The 18,910-nt window shown below is 48.2% G+C and overlaps 1 protein-coding gene across 1 annotated transcript; it reads left to right on the plus strand.

Annotated features, from left to right (window-relative positions):
* The first annotated feature begins 3,120 nt into the window (after positions 1-3,120).
* On the plus strand, positions 3,121-15,390 carry MYDGF (myeloid derived growth factor). Its single transcript, XM_031947814.1, has 6 exons — positions 3,121-3,761; positions 7,009-7,059; positions 8,857-8,918; positions 11,064-11,145; positions 12,426-12,498; positions 14,626-15,390. The coding sequence occupies exons 1-6, from the start codon at positions 3,606-3,608 to the stop codon at positions 14,703-14,705; spliced, it is 504 nt and encodes a 167-aa protein (XP_031803674.1). The 5' UTR covers positions 3,121-3,605; the 3' UTR covers positions 14,706-15,390.
* The last annotated feature ends 3,520 nt before the right edge of the window (positions 15,391-18,910 follow it).

Genomic DNA, 18,910 nt, shown 5'->3' on the forward strand with positions numbered 1-18,910 from the left:
AGTGGAATGAATGTTCTGGGTCAGACCTAGCCTCCCTTTCTGGTTTGGAAAGTGCCTATGCATGTAAATGTATGATGGATGGTAGGGTAGGAGGAGGAGGCAGAAGAGGCAGAAAAAGGGCTTAATTGAAGATCTCTTCAAGGATTGGGATGTAGGTAGGGAAGGCAAGGGCCTCTAGGAGAAGAGAGGAGTCATGCTGCCCTTGGAGCACCTGGACTCCTGCCCCGTCCGGAGGGCACTCTCCTAGTTTTGTGAAAACAGCAGTCCTCTTTCTCCTCTCTTGGGGATTCCCTATTTCCACCTAGAGCAGTAGCTCTCTCAAGCCCCCTCACTCCACTTTGATGACCTTATTTACTGTGCAAGCAAAGCCGTCCCAACCATAAGTGTCCCATCTCTCCTTAGGCCTGTCCTGGTTCTTGCCAAAGCACCCTCTACACCAGGGTCCTCAAATTCGAGCTCTTAGTGGGCATGAAGGATGCTTACCTCTCTGCCTGATGTAGACTTTGCTGGTGGAATTCCATGAAATGGATTCCAGTCCCACCTCTTCCTGGGTCTTGCCTCCTGCTTCACTCTGCTCTCCCCTTTCCTCGGGCTCTCCTTGTCTAATGGCTCCTTTCCTTTTGTCCACCAACAGGATCAGGTCTTCCCTTCCCTACCTTCCATAAAAGCCTTCCCTAGACCCTGCTATCATATCACCTCATTCTACACAGACTTCCTCTTCCCCTTCCCTGGTAGGACTAGAAAAACCAGGCCACATTAACTGCTTCTCCGCTTAAACAAACGCATGAAATGCTTCCTTTGCTCTGAGGACACCAGAGCCCAGACCAGTCTGCCGTGCAAGATGATTTCTAGGTAGCACCAGTCAGAGCACTGGGCCTACAGTCGGGAACCCAAGTTCAAATCCAGCTGCCTGAGGATAACAGTGCCTACCTCCCAGGAGCAAATGGGAGATGTGCTTGGCACAGTGCCTGGCACACAGTAGGCACTTTAAGAGCCTGTTCTTTTACCACTCTTCAAATTATACCCCTTCATTACCACCCCCTTGTCCTTTCACTGGTTGTGCTTGCCAAGCCTCAGCTGTAGATTACTCCCACAGTCCCACACCTTGGCTGCAGAATGGAGCTGTAGAAATCATGGAATTATTCTGAGCCCACACAAATGTGTATGTTCCATCACCTCACCTGCGGTCCTTGGCAAGGCAATACTTTTATGTTTCCCCAACCAGTGCAGCGTTCCACCCGCCGCAGCAGTTAAAACAAACCTTTTCATTCTTCCTCAAGCCACCCTCTCAGCTCAGGAATTCTTATACTTCCAAAAAAAAAAAAAAAAATTAGGTCATTAAGAGCTTTTCTCTCTCATCTGGAATCAACCACGTAAAGAGGTGCTGGTTCCCCTTGCCAAGGCAAGCCCCTGCAAATGCACGTTTGATCCTCATCCCATCTTCAGAAGTTTGTCCCTCACTACTGTTCCCTTTCTGACTAATCTTCAGCCTCTTTCTCTACTACTTATAAACATATGCAAATCTCCCACATCCCCAAAATGCTCTCACTTGATCTGACCATTCCTACTATCTTATCTCTCTCTTCCCCTTCAGAGTAAGAGAAAAAAACTTTCATTTCCCTGCCTTTCTCAATACTAAACTCTGTAGTGTAGTTTTCTGACCTCATAACAACAGAAATCACTCTCTCCGTAGTCACTAAAGGTCTCATTGCCAAATCTAATGGCCTTTTCTCAAATCTCATTCTTCATCTCTGCAGCCTTTGGCATTATCTTCTTCTTCTTTTTTTTTTTTTTTGCTTTTTATTTTTTCTTTTTTAATTTGTTATATTTAATAGCCTTTTATTTACAGGACATATGCGTGGGTAACTTTACAGCGTTAACAATTGCCAAACCTCTTGTTCCAATTTTTCACCTCTTACCCCCCCCCCTCCCCCAGATGGCGGGATCGGCATTATCTTCTATGACTAGCTTTCTCTCTAGATTTTCCTGACCCTCCTCTATCTTGCTGTTCCTCTGAACATTCCTCAGTCTCCCTTGCTGATGTCAGCAATCATCCCCTATCCCAAAGCTCTGTCCTGGGCATCCAAGCCCTTCTCTTCTCCTTCTCTCTATCATGTGACCCCATCAGCTCCCAAAGGCCAATCATCATTTCTATGTAGGTGACCGGGTCTCTATGCCCGGCCCTCAGACATCTTGACTAGCTTTCAAACGCCACACATCTCAAACTCAACGTACCCAAGGGACAACTCATTATCTCCCCCCCAGCTCTTCCCTCCTCTGAGCATCCCCACCGGAAGCCCTCCCCTAGCCACTCATCCTCACAATCTCTACACCCCACACCTTACTCACTGCCTCGCCCAGTCCGAGGTAGAGCGCTCATGCTTTTAACTTGCCAACATCTTTCCATCCGGCTTCTCGGCTCGCCCAGCGGCCGCTCTTACTCCTCTTGCATTACTGACCTTTTATACTGCATAACCCTGAATCCAGCTCCCGCTTTTTGACCCTTCCTCCACAGCCGGCTCTGCATTTTCGCCTTTCCAGAACCTAGCCGAGCGGCTGGCTGTTGGAGACGTCCACCTGTCCCCGGACCCCACCCGGTCAGCCCTTCCCATTTGTGCCACCGTCCCACATTTGCCCCTTCGGAACCTCGTGGTTATCTGGCTCTTCTTCCCGTCGTTCCCGACATGCAATTGGCTTCTCAAGTCCTTTCCCGCGCATCCATCCCATAGACCCCGCCCCCTCCCCCCGTTGCTGCCCTCTGATTGGGGTATTCCAGCACACCCGCAAGGAGCCCCCGCTGTCCTCATTCAGCCGAGGCTTTCCAGGGGACAGAAAACATTCAGGGAGAACCCCGAGCCCAAACTGAGTCACAAAGCACCTGAAAGAACAAAACTGTGACGATGGTTCGGGGCGTTCCCCCCCCCCCCCAAGACCGCACACAATTGGTGCTTATTCACGTCCGTTGGGGAACGGCTCCCACTCAGCGCGAGCTTCGAGAGGGAGCTCGGTTCTACGTCCTGCCTTTACTGCCAGGTGCGTAAGCAGACGCGCGGCAGCTGTGACGTCACAACGCCGAGGCGATTCCGAGAGCGCTAAGAGCTAGTAGCCCGCCCACGGGGCTCGCACACAGAAGCGCTTAATGAGGTCATTTCAGTATTAGAGGTTCTCTGGGGCAAGGTTCCGCACAACGACAGAGAAGGGGGCGTGACGTAACGGCAGGAAGGGAAGGGAATGAATGGGTCCCGGAAGGCTCTCCGTCCGCGGGCGGGGCTCTTCCGGCGCCGAGTCCGCGTCCGCTTCTTCCTCACGGGGTCAAGTGCAGATAGAAGGGAGCGTCTCGCACCGCGAGGCTGAGCCGTTACAGGCCCGAGGAGGCCCCAGTTCCAAAGGCAGAGCAAGGCTGGACTGGCAATTCCCTCTTAAACCTTTAGCTTAAGGCGCTCTCCTTGGCGCCCAAGATGGCGGCCCGGGGGCGGGGGCGGGGTCGGTCACGTGGCAACCGCAAGCCCTGACGTGGAGCTCTCTCCCGCCTGCTCCGCGGCCTACCCGGCGTGTCCCTCTCGGCACGCCGTCAGCGTTTCCTTCTCCCCCGTCCTCCTGCCCCAATGGCGGCGCCCAGCGGCAGCCCCTGGGCCTCCCTGCTCCTGCTCCTGGCGGCGGCGGCGGCGGCGGCGGGCGGCAACGACGGCGACCGTGCCGTGGAGTTTGACGTGCGGCCCGGCGGGGTGGTGCACTCCTTCTCGCAGAGCCACGCGCAGGCGGTACGGGGGCGCGGGCTGGGCGGGGGCCGGGACGGCTGGCGAGGCGGGGGCGCGGGACGGGGAAGCGCGGGCCGCGAGCCCCCGGGCCTGGGGGAGGGGCCCTCCGGGGGCGCCCCGACCCCGCCTCTGACGCGCAGGCCGCCGCCTCCCCTCCCCGAGGGCCTGGCGCCCGCCCGCAGGAGCCGGGGCCCCCCGGAGCGGGACTGGGCGCGCGGCCCCCGGACTTGGAAGGACTCGCCCGGAGGGCTTCCCGGGTCCCTTCTGGCGGGCAGCGGGCCCCAGGCATTTGTCGGCGCGGTGGTAGAGGCCCGGGCCGCCCTGCCCTCGGGGAGCTTGCGGCCGCGCGGGAGGCGGGCTAATGCCTGCGGGCAAAGGAGCGGGGGTCACCCGGCCGTAGCGAGGAGGCGAGGCGGGGCGCTTGTTTCCCCAGTCCCATTCACTTTTCACATACATCTTAAACACTTTTTTCCCTTATATGCACACAATTGTTTTTTAATGCATTTCCATGAGTGATATTGGGAGTGAAAAGTAAGAACAAAAGGGAAAAATCGAGAAGGAAAAACGTGGAAATGGCGTTTTCTCCATAGTTTCTCCCCGGATGCGGATGGCATTTCCATGCAGAGTTTATTGGGATTGCCTTGGATCCCATCCATGTTGCGGCCAATCCCACTGAGAAAGCGCCGTAGGATCAGGGAGAGGGGGGAAGGCGTCTGAAAGAAGGCAGGGAGCCAGGAGGGAGAGAGATTTCGGCCTAGTTCCCCATGGCCTCAGGGCCATCCCCTGCAGGGGACAGTGAGGCCCGGGACTTTGCCCGCCCTCATTTAACTCCGATTCACCTGCATGTCCGGGCAGGCTGCAGCAGCTCGCCATTTCCTTCTGCGGCTCATTTGACAGATGAGAAAACTGAGGCAGACGGGGTTACGGGACCTGCCCAGCCGGCAAGTGTCCGAGGTCGGATTTGAATTCAGGTCCTCCTAACTCTTAAGTGCTCCGTGCCCCGAGCCAGTAAAAAGTCCTGGAGTCGGGGGTGACGTGAGGGGTCCGGAGGCAAGCGCTAGAGGAGGTGGGCGCCCGTTAAACCAGACTGTTCCCGGCCCTATGGGAGGCCTAGAGGGAGCCCCGAGAGGACTGAAGTTTGGCTCCCATGCACAGTCCAGCAGAGAAGATAAAGCCTGAGCCAACGGTGTCGTCTCATGCAGTTAGTACTCGGTGTAAAAGTCTGGCAGAAAGAGTCTTGGACTTGGAGTTTCTGATGACGCTGAGCGTCTGCACTGTAAACGTGCCGAGCCGGGCAGTTGTGGGTGAAACAGGGCAAAGCCTGGCCTTGTCCCCGCAGGGGCGTCGGACCTCGCCCAGGGTCAGCGGCGACTCCGGCCTGGTCTCAGGCTCCACTGCCTCAGCCTCAGCACCTCGCGCCAGTTTCCTGTACCTTGGCCTCCCTCCCTTTCTCATGTCAAAGGGATCGTTCTGAAGCAGTGTGTGTGTGTGTGTGTGTGTGTCCGTGTGTCCGTCCCTTCCCCTACCCCGTCTCTCTGTCTCTCTCCAATTATATATGTATATGTGTGTATGTATATATTTTTGTAAAAACAGGGCGCTGCTGTCCAGGGCGGTCTGGAAGTGGCGAGGGGGGCCCTCTCAGAATCCCTCAGCCTGGGGCCACAGGAGCGGTGCGGCCTCTCACACCCTGCGCGCTCAGAACCCCGCTGTGGCATTCTCAAAAAGTAGACTCCGGCCACCGCTGAAGTCCAGGGGAACGACCACCTTCTGAAGGAGGTTACGGTGTTAGAGGGTTTGGATTGTTAGAGTAGTCTTCTCAGTTCCAAAAGACTCATGATGGAAAACGCTGTCACATCCAGAGAAAGAACTGGGGATTGTGAATGCAGATGGAAGCATGGTGTTTCCCCTTTTTTTGTGTATGTGTGTGCTTTTTCCCTTTTGTTCTCATTCTTCTTTCACAACACAACTAGTGTGGAAATATGATTGATGTGATTATACTTATATGGTTAGATATCGTGTCATAGTGTGAGGGAAATGTAACCAGTAAATTGAGTATAAAAATAAATTTAATAAAGAATAGTCTTCATCTATTGAGTTGATATCGACACTCCTCCCAAATAAATCCACTTATGTGCCCCTGTGTAGCTCAGGGATCCTGGTGCCATGGTTAGTCCTCTGTTCTGGAAGCAGGAATCCTCTGCAGCGTGCAGCCAAATTCTGCAGATTTATTGGGATATATTCTGGGAAGTGTTCCGTGCCAGCACTAGGAAGGCAAAAAACAAATAGTTGTTACCCTCAAGGAGTGTGTACTCAGGTCCTCCTGATTTCAGGACCGGTGCTCTATCCACTGCACCACCTAGCTGCCCCCTTGTGAAGGGTTTTGAATGACAAACAGGAGTTAGCAAGGAAAGCCAGTGTAATTTCTGGACAGCCAGATGGCCTAGAGGATAGAGTGCTTGGCTTGGAGTTAGGAAGTCCTAGCTCCAAATCCAACGTGATCCTGGCTGCGTCACTTAATCTTCTGCCTCAGTTTCCTTATCTCTTGGGATAAAAATAACAACACTAGTCTTACAAATTCTGCCTTCTCAACCCCCCTCTATGTATGATGTGGCATCCAGAACTGTTGCTGATCATCTAGGAATGACCTGACTAGAGAACCCTCACCTCCCTCAAATCTGGGTATTGTGCCCCTGGACCAAGGTTCAGGAGAACATTCAAGAGGAGGATACACGTCCTAGTTGAATGAAATGGTGGGTTTTATGTTCAAGGCTGTAGGTGGGGTAGTTTATAGAGAGGGAGGTGTGAATCCTTTGTCAGTAGTGCCATTTTAGGGCAGCCAGGAGAGGGCTAGAAATGATAAAGAGGGACATTTCAGCTCAGCTTGAAAAGTGTCCTAATAACTAGAGTTGTCCAAAAATAGAATATATATATACTCTGCCTCTGGAGGTAGTGAGTATAGTAGCACCCATATTGGATAACCTTGTCAAAAAGGTTGTAGAAGGTGTTTAGTCTTCAGCTGGAAATAGGATTTTTCTAAGATCCCTTTCCACATTGGACTCCTGTGTCTCATTCCTCTCTCTAACTTCTTTGTCTAGAGAATTGAGGTGATTGAATGCCATTTGCTTATAGCTGTGCCTAACAAAGGTATCTGACTTCCAGACTAAAAAGGGGAGATGTATTTAGCAGCTCTTGCCCATTTCCCATTGCCTGCTGTTCCCAAGACTTAATTTCTTTTTCCTTTGTTCTCCAGGGAGGGCACACCTGCACATTCACATATGCTGCTCAAGGTGGGACTAATGAGGTGAGTTACTCAAATCCCAGCACAGCTTGATCAAAGGACAGTTCAGTTCTCCCCCCTCACTTCCCCCCTTCCCCCATGCAGGCTCCACTGCCAGCCTTTCCTAAGAGGCAGAGTGCACATGTGGTCCTGGGAGGCTGACAGAACAGCTTGGTGTGAGGGCTAACGATTAGGGGGACAGGGGACCCGGCAGCCTGGCCTGCTTTACTGTGTGGCCCCAGACAGGGCTCTCTCTTCTTGTCAGGGTCTTGTACCTCTCAGGCTATTGGAAAAGGCCTTGGCTTTGGACCCAGAAAACTAGGTTTGAATCCTCCCTCTATGCAGGTCCCGCAGGGGGCTTTTCCATAAAGAAGCCATAGTAATAACCACACTGCCTGTCTCACAGGGTGGGGGGTACTGAGAATATTAAATGCAATGATGTGTGTAAAATGCTACGTAAATGTCATCTACCATTATTACCATTTTTATTATTTATTCTTATTTCCTTCCCTAATACTTCCTGGGATGAGAGAATCATCGTATAATAGGTTTTGAGTTTTTATGGAACCCATGGTGATGATGTAATTTAAAAGATACTGTCTGTTGAATTTCATAACTTCATGGAAGTAATTATTTAGAATTTCTTAGTATTTTTAGCACTTTACTTTTTAGAAGGAATTTATAACTAAGAAATATTGAGAAGTTTATTAATTACCTGTCCCCTTTTTTCCTCTGTTCCCTCCTTTTCCTAACCATTGTGCTTTCTGGAATTCTCTGGGCCATACAACAGACCTCCCTTCATCCTTCATCTCTTTTTTTCATACTCTTTCTGCCATTTAGAACTCTAGATAACATCACATCCTCTCTCTATTGCTTAGTTGTCCCTTCGATTGTTTCTTGAGACACTGGTCGTGGAGTAGAAGTGGACACTCAGCAACCTTCTCTTTGAGATTCACTCTGCTTATATCAGATGTTCTTAACCTGAGATCACTTGAATGGGAAAAAAATCATTATTGATAACCTTCATAATCCATATTTTATGCATTTAAAAACATTACTCTGAGATTTTTGCCTGCCAAGGGTCTGTGACTCAGCAGAGGTTAAGAACCTTTGATTGATGTTGTCCAGTCCAAGTTCTTGTTGCTGTGATCTGCTGGCCTTCAGGTCACTCTTACTTTTCTCAAATAGGTCAGTACTTTTGAACAGGAACATGTGTCAGAAAGGAAGCTCTGTTGCCCTGTCCAGATGAGAAGTGATGAGGGAGGAGAGGTGACCACTAAGTGAGTGAGGGGAGAGAAGACTCAGGACGGGGGAGGAGATGCCAGGGGAGAACTGGCAAGGCCTGGAAGCTGATTGCGAAATTGATTGAATCACTGTTATGCAGCCCAAAGACTCCATTTATTTGGAGGCTACATTCATACCTGTGTTCACCACCTGAATATAATCAGTGGCTGAAAGTCAGCAGGAACAAGTAAGTGAGGGAGCCAATGCTGGAGAGTCTAGGTTGCCCTCGGGCCAGAGCCAAGTGTGCTTGATGGACACGGCCTTGGCAGCGGTGAGAAGCCAGGGCCGCCCTCCTGGGCCCCTCCCTCCCCACAAGGTTGAAGGGGGCCTCCGTCACGAGCTTCATCAGCAAGTCAGCTCCCTTCTTAGGTAATTTTCTAAAAACAGGGGAGCTTTCCTGGTGTTGTCTGAGGCTGTGCCCAGCTTAGAATATTTTACTGGTGCTCAGGGGCCCCAAAGCAATTTTGAGTAGAAAAAAGTCGTGAGATGTTTTCCATTTACAAGCATCATGAGACTTAAGCTGTCTTCTGTTCACAGCAATGGCAAATGAGCCTGGACCTCAGCGATGACAGCCGACTCCTCACCTGCGTCATTTGGAGGCAAGTTCAGTTATTTCATGGTTATTTTATCTGCTCTCTGACACAGTGGCTCTATGGCTCTAGGCAAATCACTTCTCTGCTTTGTGCCTCAGTTTCCTCATTTGTAAAATAGTGGTAATATGTGTTTGTAAAGTAGTAAATAAAAGTCAGAAGTAGAAACTGCAGCAGCACTGGCTATGGAAGAACCATAGGGAGCCAGAGGAGGAACACAAAATACAGGACATTGTGAGAGCTGGAAAGGGACCCTAGAATGCTGAAGGAGGGAACGAGAAAGCATTGATTGTGCTCTGAGCTGAGTGCCAGGAATACAGGTGCGAAAAGGAGGCACCCACTGTTTTCAAGATGCTTATGGAGAGAGAAAATATGGAGCAGATGGAAAAGAGTCCTGTGGGTGCAGCCTCAGCAAGGCCCAAGCACCCTGGGGTTCAACTGACAGTAATGTGGTCTTGAGGACTTAGAGGCTGGGCAGTTGTTAAGGCCTGGAGGACCTTGGGATGCATTGACAGAGCAGATGATGAGGCCTGGTAGTTCTTCATCTGATAGAAAGAAAGATACCTCCCATCTCCTCCCTCTGCACAGCTTGGATTGAGTTTGGGACAGGTGGGCTGGCGGGGAAAGCCCTCAGGTAAGGCTTATATCTCTATTTCCCTTCTTGTCTACTTAAGGAGAAAAATCGAAATCAAAATTTTATAAAAGTAAATGTTGAAAACTATATTTACATGTAATTGGAAAAAATAAAATACTCTTGAGGGGAAGAAAGAAAGTGGGATAAGATTTGGATAAACAGAAGAAGGGGGAAGCCATGATAAAGAAGGTAAACCATAGAATTATGCTTTGTGTTTTCTGTTAGCTTTTCATGTATCTTCTCTTTATCCAGTTCCATTGTGAGCTCCTGGAGGCCTGGAAATTAGGCTTGTATTTCTAATTCCTCACATAGATTAGGCTTATATTTCTAATTCCTCACATAGTTCTTGCACTTAGTAGGTGCTACATAACTCTGTGATGCTTAAACCTCATTCTTTGTTCGATTGACCTAGACTTTCTTCATTAGTGAAGCAGAAATTCTGAAGCTATGTTAGTGGTTCTGGATGGCCTGGGTTTTAGGAGTACTGCTCTTGTTAGACGAGAGTGACTGCATCATTATAGTGTTAACAGCTAAAGCAGTGGGTTGGTTCCTTCTAAGTAGCACTGGTTTCTATTTCTGATTCTACTGTTGCCTTACTGGAGGTCTGGGAGAAACCTGTTTAATCTTTGTTTTCTAGTCTGGCTACTCTCAAGATGTAAGTGATCAGAAATCCAAATGGCATTTTCAGTTTTATATTATCAACTTAGGGATCAAAAAGAATGTAACTTTAAAGGCATTAAGGATTCTATATGAAGGAACTCTTCACTTAAAATACTTAACAAATCTTAAAGCTGATTTGAATATCACTCATTCTTGTCATTATCAGTTATTTCCTGGCTGCTAGAAGTCCCTTTGCCAGTGTAGTTCCCAGCCCCTTCATTCAGAGCCTTTCCACTCTTGGCTGAGCTAATCTGGTCTTCAAGCAGATGTTTTGAGGTCATCCTCAGGCCTGGAGTTTGGGAAGAGTCTCAGATTTCTAGAGCACTTTAGTTCAAAGCACTTTACCTGAGTAAAATCCTAGATAAAAGTCAGAAGTAGGAGCTGCAGCAGCAGTGATGATGGCCGACCCACAGAAAGCTAGGAAGGGGACACAAAATACAGGACCTTGCTGGATCCTCACAACAGTTTCATGAAGTAGAAAGAGTAGGTAATATCCACATTTTATAGATGAGGATACGAAGTTTTAGAAGCAGAGTAACTAATGTAGGATCATCCAGCTAGGAAGCAGTGGAATTGGTCTTCAAGGTGGTTTTACTGCCCTCCCTTTTCACAGAGTGAAAGGCCTGCTGTGATGTCCCTAGCAACATGAATGCATCTTGCCCAGAGTCTGTGATCTGTTTAAATAGCTTCCATCTCTCCCTAGCCTTAAAAAAACCACACAATCAAATGCTAAAAGAACAGGTTCAGTCCCTTGGGCCAGCTGCAGGTCATTTACACAAGATTTTTTTTTTAGTGTGTACCATTTTGCCGTCATTCCCTTCTCTGAATGACTCTAATGACTTTTTTTTTTTTTTTTGCAGGCCTCAGGGAAAATCTTATTTGTTCTTTACTCAATTTAAGGCAGAAGTGCAGGGAGCGGAGGTCGAATATGGCATGGCTTATGTAAGTCTTAGTCTATGGCTCTAACTTAAGAGTGGGCATTTGGGGAAAATGCTGTGAGTGCTGGGATTGTTGCTTAAGTTCCATAAAACCAGGAGGCAGGGCAGAGGAGGTTGTCTGAATTAATGACAAGTCTGACTTGAGAAAGTGTTTAAAATTCAATTTTATTACTCAGAAAGCCAGAGAGTAACACACACTTAGATGGTTTTAAATGAGTTGCCAAGTAGAGGCCCTGCGTGGCTGCTTTAATGAATAGATAATGGGTCATTTGTAATTAGCTCTGGGGATTCGGGTAGATGCTGGAAGAGGGAAAAGAAGTGTGTTCCCTGAAGTAAGTTAAATATTCCCCCTATTTTCTTAGGCTGTCCTATAGCCATTATATGATAGAATTATCTAATTTTGATTTGATAGGATGTCCATAAATGAAATTTGCTTCGATGTATAAAGCTAAAATTAGAGGGCTAATGGATTTAAGAGTTTTAGTTGAAAAGGTTTGACTTTATTTTAAAACAAGGAATCTCTTCTATATTGTTTTTGGGACATCCCAGGATTCCTCATATCAGGAAATGGATTTAGTCCTGGCTACTAGCCTGTGGCCTCCCTGCAAGCATTTTGCCTAGTGTGTATCTTTGGCTAATGTGAAAGTGGGGCAGTGCTGATAAAACTTACGTGGCAGAGCATGCCTTTTTCATATTCTTTTCACAAATCACTGGCTGAAAGAAAAACCTAGAAATTACAGCATTAATAATGGGCAGAGAAAGCAGTGGTTGTGGATGGAATGGATGCAAAAGACCTGGTTTTGCCCCAATGCTCAGACCCACTAGCTGGGTGACTCTGAATAAGACTGGGTCTTATTTAGTCATTAAGAATATAGATGTTGATAGACTGCCTCCCCTCCATGTGGACTTTATGAGGAAGACTCTAAAGCATCACAGAAAGCCATGTGTCTTTTTAAAAATACCAGCAAGACATTTCTGTCCAGCATCAAGGCACAGTGTTTTGAGTAATCCTCACGGCAGCTCCATGAAGGAGCCAGTGAAGGCTTAATTTTACAGATGAAGAAATCACCTCAGAAAGGAGGAATGACCTGGCCAAAGAGTGTCCAAGGCCAGGCAGAATGGGTTCCCCACGCCCTTGTTAACCCTTATTAAGCCATTTGATGGGCTCTGAAATAGCAGTCCATTAGCTTCTCTGGCAGAACTGGATTTTTGGTTCAGAGCAAATAGAACAGTTAGATCTCTGTACAGAGTCCTCTGTTAAACTTCAGAATCTGTTCTTTTTAGTCTAAAGCTTCAACTGGAAAAGATGCAGATGTTCCCCTGAAACCTGAAGAATTTGAAGTGACCAGCACTGCAGGTAAATATTTACTTTAGAAGACCAGTCATGATGAACTGTGAAAGAAGGTCCAGAAGGAAAAGAGATGAATAATGAATCCAGTATTTATGGGGAAATATGTGTTAAAAGTCATCTTGTAGGTTTCTATCACCTATATGACCCTGAGTAATTTCAGCTGGGCACAGTGGCCCATGCTTATCTTCCCTGCTGCTGGTGGACCAATTGAGTTTGGAAGAATCTCTCAGTCCACAGGAGCAGGCCAGAGATCCCATCCCAAACAGCATTTGGGCTGCTGCATTTCCAGCCTGGCCAAAATAGAGAAAGCCTGTCTCTAAGAAGCAAAAAAAAAAAAAAAATTCCTTTCTCTGGACCTCACTTTCCTTCTCTGTAAAATTTGGGGTTCAAACTAAATCTCCAAGGTTCCTTACAGCTGTAAAACCTGTAACTCAGGGACTCACTGATTTTGTAGTTCAGACATGATGATGTGATGGGTTAAGGTGTGGCTTCCTAAAGATCAGTGGGAGATCCAAAGAAGATCAAAGGCAGTAGACCTGGTAGAAGCCAGGACTGGATTTGGAGGCAAGAGAGCTGTGTTCTGGTGTTAAACTTGGAGCCCAGAGATTACTTTGACATATCCTGTCCTTGTTTTCCCTATTAGAAAGATGAAAATAATTATCCTTATGTTGCTCTCTCCAGTGAGACTATTAGGAGCCTTCCTGTCACCTAAAAGCCTCCTATGGCATTTCTGTCATTATGAAGAAGTCTGATGTACAGTCCAGGAATAGCCTGTTTTTATTAGGTCTTAGGCCTTGGGATCACTCACTTGCCAGAATGACAGAAGAGAAAGTTCTGAGGCAGGTTGATGTCAGGGAAAGCACGTTTGGTTCTCAAATCAAATTTATTCTATTGGATCTGAGGTGCCTGAAGTGTCTGGCCTTTCAGTAGAGAGCTATAGTTTCAGGGAGACAACCTCAATCCCTACTCTTTTGGGCCTTAAATTTACCAACATTCTACTCTTAGTTACCTTTTAAATAAACAACCCCACCCAGGCTTCTGTTAGACAATAGAACATCTTATATTGGGAGTGGGTCTCTAGGAAAGTGTATGTGGGTAGGACTGGGGCTTGGCTTCTCTTTCAGTCATCGCAGAGGCAGTAATAGCCAGAGGTGGCACATGCTTGTAATTAAAGGCCTTGAGAGAGAAAATATGGTCAAGAAGCCCAGTATAAGCAAATCGGACTGCCGACTGGCAAGTGGTCACCACAAAGTCCATGCCTCTGAGAGCGGCAGCGCTGAAGGAGATAGCTGGTGGCAGCCAGGAGAGGACTTTGGACCTGTTCCAGGGCTTAGCCCAGAGCCTGGCACACTTGATAAATGCTGATAGAGCTGCACAGCTCTCCAGGGCACATCGGCCCACCCGAGGCCTGAGGGCATCACCGTGTGATGGGGCATGTCCCCCTGTCAAGGCGTTTTATTGCAGCAAGGACTCTCAGAACCCTTAGAGTCGAGCACCTCATTTTATAGAAGGAGAAACTAATCCTGAGGGGCGGAGTGACTTGTAGTGAGGGTGGCTGGTGCCTTGACTAGTTATGATAAAGACCAATTTCCAGGCACAGAGCTGAGTAATGGGGAGGGCACCAGGCTTGGAGTCAGGGCACCAGCAACAAGAGGGAAGAAGAGAAATTATTTGCATTTCAGATGATGTAAAAAAAATCAAGTGGGTTTCAGATGGCCTAAAAGTCACCTATGAGGCCTTCTTCAGGTATCAGTAAGTTTTCTTTGTTAACTGGATCTTTGATTTCATTGGTATAGGACATTTCCAGTGAGGAAACTTTGTGGATGTAGGAATAGAAATTGTGAAGTTACTACATAGTAATTTACCTTAATTAGTAATACACTTTTACTTAGAGAGTAATAGTTGTTTATATAGAAAGAATTTTAGACTAAGAACTAGTCCAGCTCCATTTTTCAGATAAGGAAACTGATACCTCCAAAGATGAAGACTTGTTCAGGAAGACATAATGGGGTAATTTATGGCTAAGCCAGCCATCTGTGTTCATGTTATGTGAATATGGGGTATTCTTTTTTTCAGTGCCATTGTATTTTTCCCTCTAATTGTATATTTTTGTCTGTGTTTGTATCTTTTCAGTGATCCACAGGCAAGGAGCATTCCGATCTGAACTGTCCAAAATTGTGTTAGTGGCTAGAACGGGCCACATTGAACTGTGATCCAAAGCTTCCTCTGAAATTTGTCTTGTTTTGTCTCTGCTGAAGTGACCAGAGGGGACAATCATATCCTGGTTTCCTAGGGGGTTTTTCATGGTTTGCCAACAGATTTATACGTTGCTGTGCTTGGGGTGTTGAGGCCAGTACTCTGCAGTTGTCAGAGGGAATGAGGCTCGGAGGCCTTTCTTTTAGGCAAGCAGGGCTGGTCCAGATCCTCGGCCTGTTCCCAGACAGCCTGTCCCTGCTTTTCCTTCCATACCTCATGGTACTACAGTTCCAAACGAGACTCCTTTGATACTTCCTCATAAAGGGAAGTCAGGAAGTAGGGCTAAAGCAAGCAGTCCTAGGGGCCTCAGAGTCACCTCAGCATCGCAGAAGCAGACTTGCCTTCCTGCCCAGATGGGTGCCTCTGTCCAGGGGGCATAGCCCTTTGTGTGCCCAGACAAGGGGAAGCCTATCCTCTGCTGCCCCGTGCCCAGGACCAAAACCATCGGTGTGAGGAAGGGGAAGGGCAGCTTGACTCTGACACACACAGAAATCCAGCCAACTTGTTCGGTGTCTCAGTACAATTTCAGGACTATTTTCCTACGTCTACCCCATTTATTTCCTTATAGATTGACTGTGAAGGGCATTCAACATTCTTTCATGTCTAAATAAATGAGGGGAGCAGGGCAGGGTTTAAAAACTCCTTTGTCTTTGAAGAGCTTTTCTTACTCAGAGGAGTCAGTATCTTCAAGCTGCTGTTGTGGCCTGGGAGGGTGCCAGGAGGAGCCCATCTCCTGCCTGTCCCATGGCCTGGCTGGAAGCCTGTTCAGTCTGAGCAGTTACCCAAAGGGCGAAGAAAATGGACCCAAGGCTCCCTGCTAGTGTGTTAGTTAACATAGAGTTAGAGGTGGAAGAGAGCTTCTCTTCCAGACTGAGGCTACAAGATTCAGTAATTTACCCAACTTTGTCCCCAGAGTGGGGGCCAGATCCTCGGGTTCTCAAACTGGCCCCCGCTCCAGGGCATCCGTCGCCAAACTGAGCAGCAAAGCGATATCCAGCCCGGCTCCTTGGGCTTCAGCTCTCTCTGTGTACGAAACTATGGGATCACAAGATTAAAGCTGGAAAGGACCTTAGAGACCACCTAGTTCAATCCCTTCGTTTTACAGATGAAAACTAAGGGTGTCACAGCAGTAAATCCAGCCAGGATCCGGCCCCATGTCCAGGGCTTTCCCCACCACGACATGCTGCCTCTTCGGCTTCCGGGGGAGTCAGAGCTGCTGACAGGCCATCCTTACAGTCTACTGCTTGAGCCATTAGTTTCACAGAGCTTTGATGGGGGAGGGGCTCGGGAGACTGAGGGTTGAGCCTTCCCCCCAGAGTGCTCACTCATCCTGGCAGAGAGGCTCCGAAGTCAAACCGTTTGGTTTCCCTCCCTCCCCCCTTCAGGGAAACCGAGCTAATAAAAGCACTGGCCTCGTTCTTGGGGTGGGCTAGTTGTTATGGCTAAAGCCCTTTTGAGGATGAAATTCTCGATTTAAGTGCCCTAAATTGTGCTTTAGTGTTAAGGGAAGATGAACAGATAGGAAAAATCCTTTTGAGTTCAGAGCAATTTAGCTGCTCTCTGACACCCTCAAGACCCTGATGAGACGAGACTGGCTGGCGTTATGTCTGTACCTAATGGATATAGTTCACTAGCTCTGCTATCTTTTTGTCACTGTGTAGCATTTTCCTAATGGGAGAAGTAATCATCCCTAGCTACTGGCCAGGCCGCCTTGCGGAAGATTAGGCTTGTGACCAGCAAGCTGCAGAGAAGCAGGTTTCAGCTCAGTGTGAGGAAAACCCCGTGCTGGGCACTGTGCTGAGGGCTTTACTAGAATTGCCCCATGTAAGCCTCTCAATTGTCCTGGGGGCTGTTTATTCCCGTTTTACAGATGAGGGAACAGAGGGACTATATAACTAGTAAGTGGCACAGGCTGGATTTTGAATTCAGGCCCTCCTTAAACCCCTGAGTTTTACAAAAAGTTCAAAAGCTTCTAATCAGCTATTGAAAAGTGGAATAGCATTGTGAAGCAGAGGATTATGGGAACATCACTGAAAATCTTCAAATACAGAGATGAACTCCTGTAGAAGAAATGAATCTTTATAGGAGTTATTCCCCGTCCCCCTTAGATGCGGATTAGCCTGGATGCCCCAAAGACCCAGGCAGCGCTGATTCTGTCGTGGCTTGCCCACTGGTGACAGCCCTTTTCCCCACTAAGGGGCCAGTTAGCTGTTCTCATGAAGCCGGTTAGTGCTTTCCCTTAAAAGGAAAAGCTCTCATTGTGGTATGTCTTAGGGCTGCTGCTGTTCCTTAGTCAACTTCAACATAATGGGGCATGCACATTATAGGGTGGGAGAAGCCGGCTGCGACCCCTGGGGTCACCTAAGTGGTTCTAGGTAGTGGCCTAGAAAGGTGCAGGGTACAATTCCTTTCACCCTTTTCTTACCGTCTCTGATCAGAGCTCCACTACTAAATTAAAGAGATGCTATTCTAGGCCTTCATTTCCTACATCTAGATTGCAGTGCAATGGCTGAAGCCAAGAAACACAGTTTATGAAAAACCTTGACTGCCTTTGGAGTTTAGGGAAAGAAAAAGAAAAATATTTCCACAGAATGAATAAACAAAAACACAGAAGGGTTCTCATCTCACTGGAGTTGGGAGCCTGGGAGTTTGACTCCTGGATTTTCCTCCTAGATCTTGCTGCTGTTTTCTTACTGAACTAATTAATCAGTACAGTCTGTCAGTTTGCTCATTGGAGAAATGGAGCGCTGGTCACTTTGCAGTGTCCCAGGTGATTGGATTCCAAGATGAGTGGCATTTAGGTACAAGTCCACGTTCTCAAGATAATGGGTGGAGGGAGAAGGAAGATCAGACTGGGACTCCGGATTTTTAGGATAAGGAAAATCTGCACCACTGACTTGTAGCCCCCAGAGTGTCAGTCCAGGACAGTAACATGGGGCCACGAATGGCATATTGCTCAATTCTGACTCAGTGGATAGAGTGCTGGCCCGGGAGTCAGATCTGAGTTCAAGTCCAACCTTACATCTCACTAGCTGTGTGACCCTGAGCAAGTCAATTAGTGTGCCTTGCTTTCCTTATCTGTAAAATGAGCTGGAGAAGGAAATGGCAAACCACTCCAGTATCGGCTACAACAATCCCAAATGCGGTCAATGAAGAGTCAGACATGGCTAAAACACTCTGGGCAGATCACTTCCATGCAAGAGTTTGGGAAATAAACATTGAATTAGGTTCTTTCCTCACAGAGATTACAGGAATAGACATAATCATGGGTCACTAATAATACATGTTAAATAACTCAGACAAAGATGAAGGGCTCTCTGAGGTCCAAGGAAGGAAAGGAAGACCAGCTACAGGTTCAGATTTTAGAGCAGCAGCATTTGAACTTGGATTTTAAATAGGGAAGTCTTGGGGTGGAAACAAGCTAGTTGTAGTCAATATGTGGAGGTAGAAGGGCATGGAACCCATACTACGGACAAGCTGACAAGGGCCTTGAGTGCCAGGCTAAGTAGTGTGGACTTGGCAGGCACTATGGCTTTTAAATAGAAGAACATGCTCAGATTGATGGAGGAAGATGCATCTGGCGGCTGCCTGAAGGATGGCTTGGAGGAGGGTGGGGGTGGGAAAACCAGTTATATGATAGTCCTAGGGGATGCTAATGAGGACTAGTGTTCGGCTGGGAACAGTGCGACTAGATGGGAGACACTGAGGCAGTCTGAGTCTCTCCTGTAAAATGAGGGGGAAGATTGGGTTAGACCCAAGGTGTTTGGGCTTTGAAACATGAACGCCTGAAATGTATCAGCTTTGTGAAATGACAGAAAAGCAGGAAGCATCAGGCGGGCAGAAGAGTTCCATGGTCCCAACCTCGTCCTCTGAAAGACCTGCCGTGTGAGAGCCTCAGGCTGTGCTCCTCACAGCGGGCGTGAGGTTGCAAAGATCCCCCAGGTCCGGCTCTGCTAGGGTCGCGCGCCTTCGCTAAGGGGGCATCCGGACCTCTCTAGGACTAGGTAGTGTACTTACTGCTCCTCTGAGCCCCCACAGTCCAGCAGGCAGGAACGCCGCCAGGGCTCTGCCGTCTTGCCTTCCTTAGAGCAGCCCACCTCCTTCTCAGTTGCGATGTGTGGGATGCGGGTAGTGCCCTCGGTGGCATTTGACACAGTGGGGG

Source organism: Sarcophilus harrisii, chromosome 1, assembly GCF_902635505.1.
Source record: "Sarcophilus harrisii chromosome 1, mSarHar1.11, whole genome shotgun sequence".
Classification (NCBI taxonomy): Eukaryota; Metazoa; Chordata; class Mammalia; order Dasyuromorphia; family Dasyuridae; genus Sarcophilus; species Sarcophilus harrisii.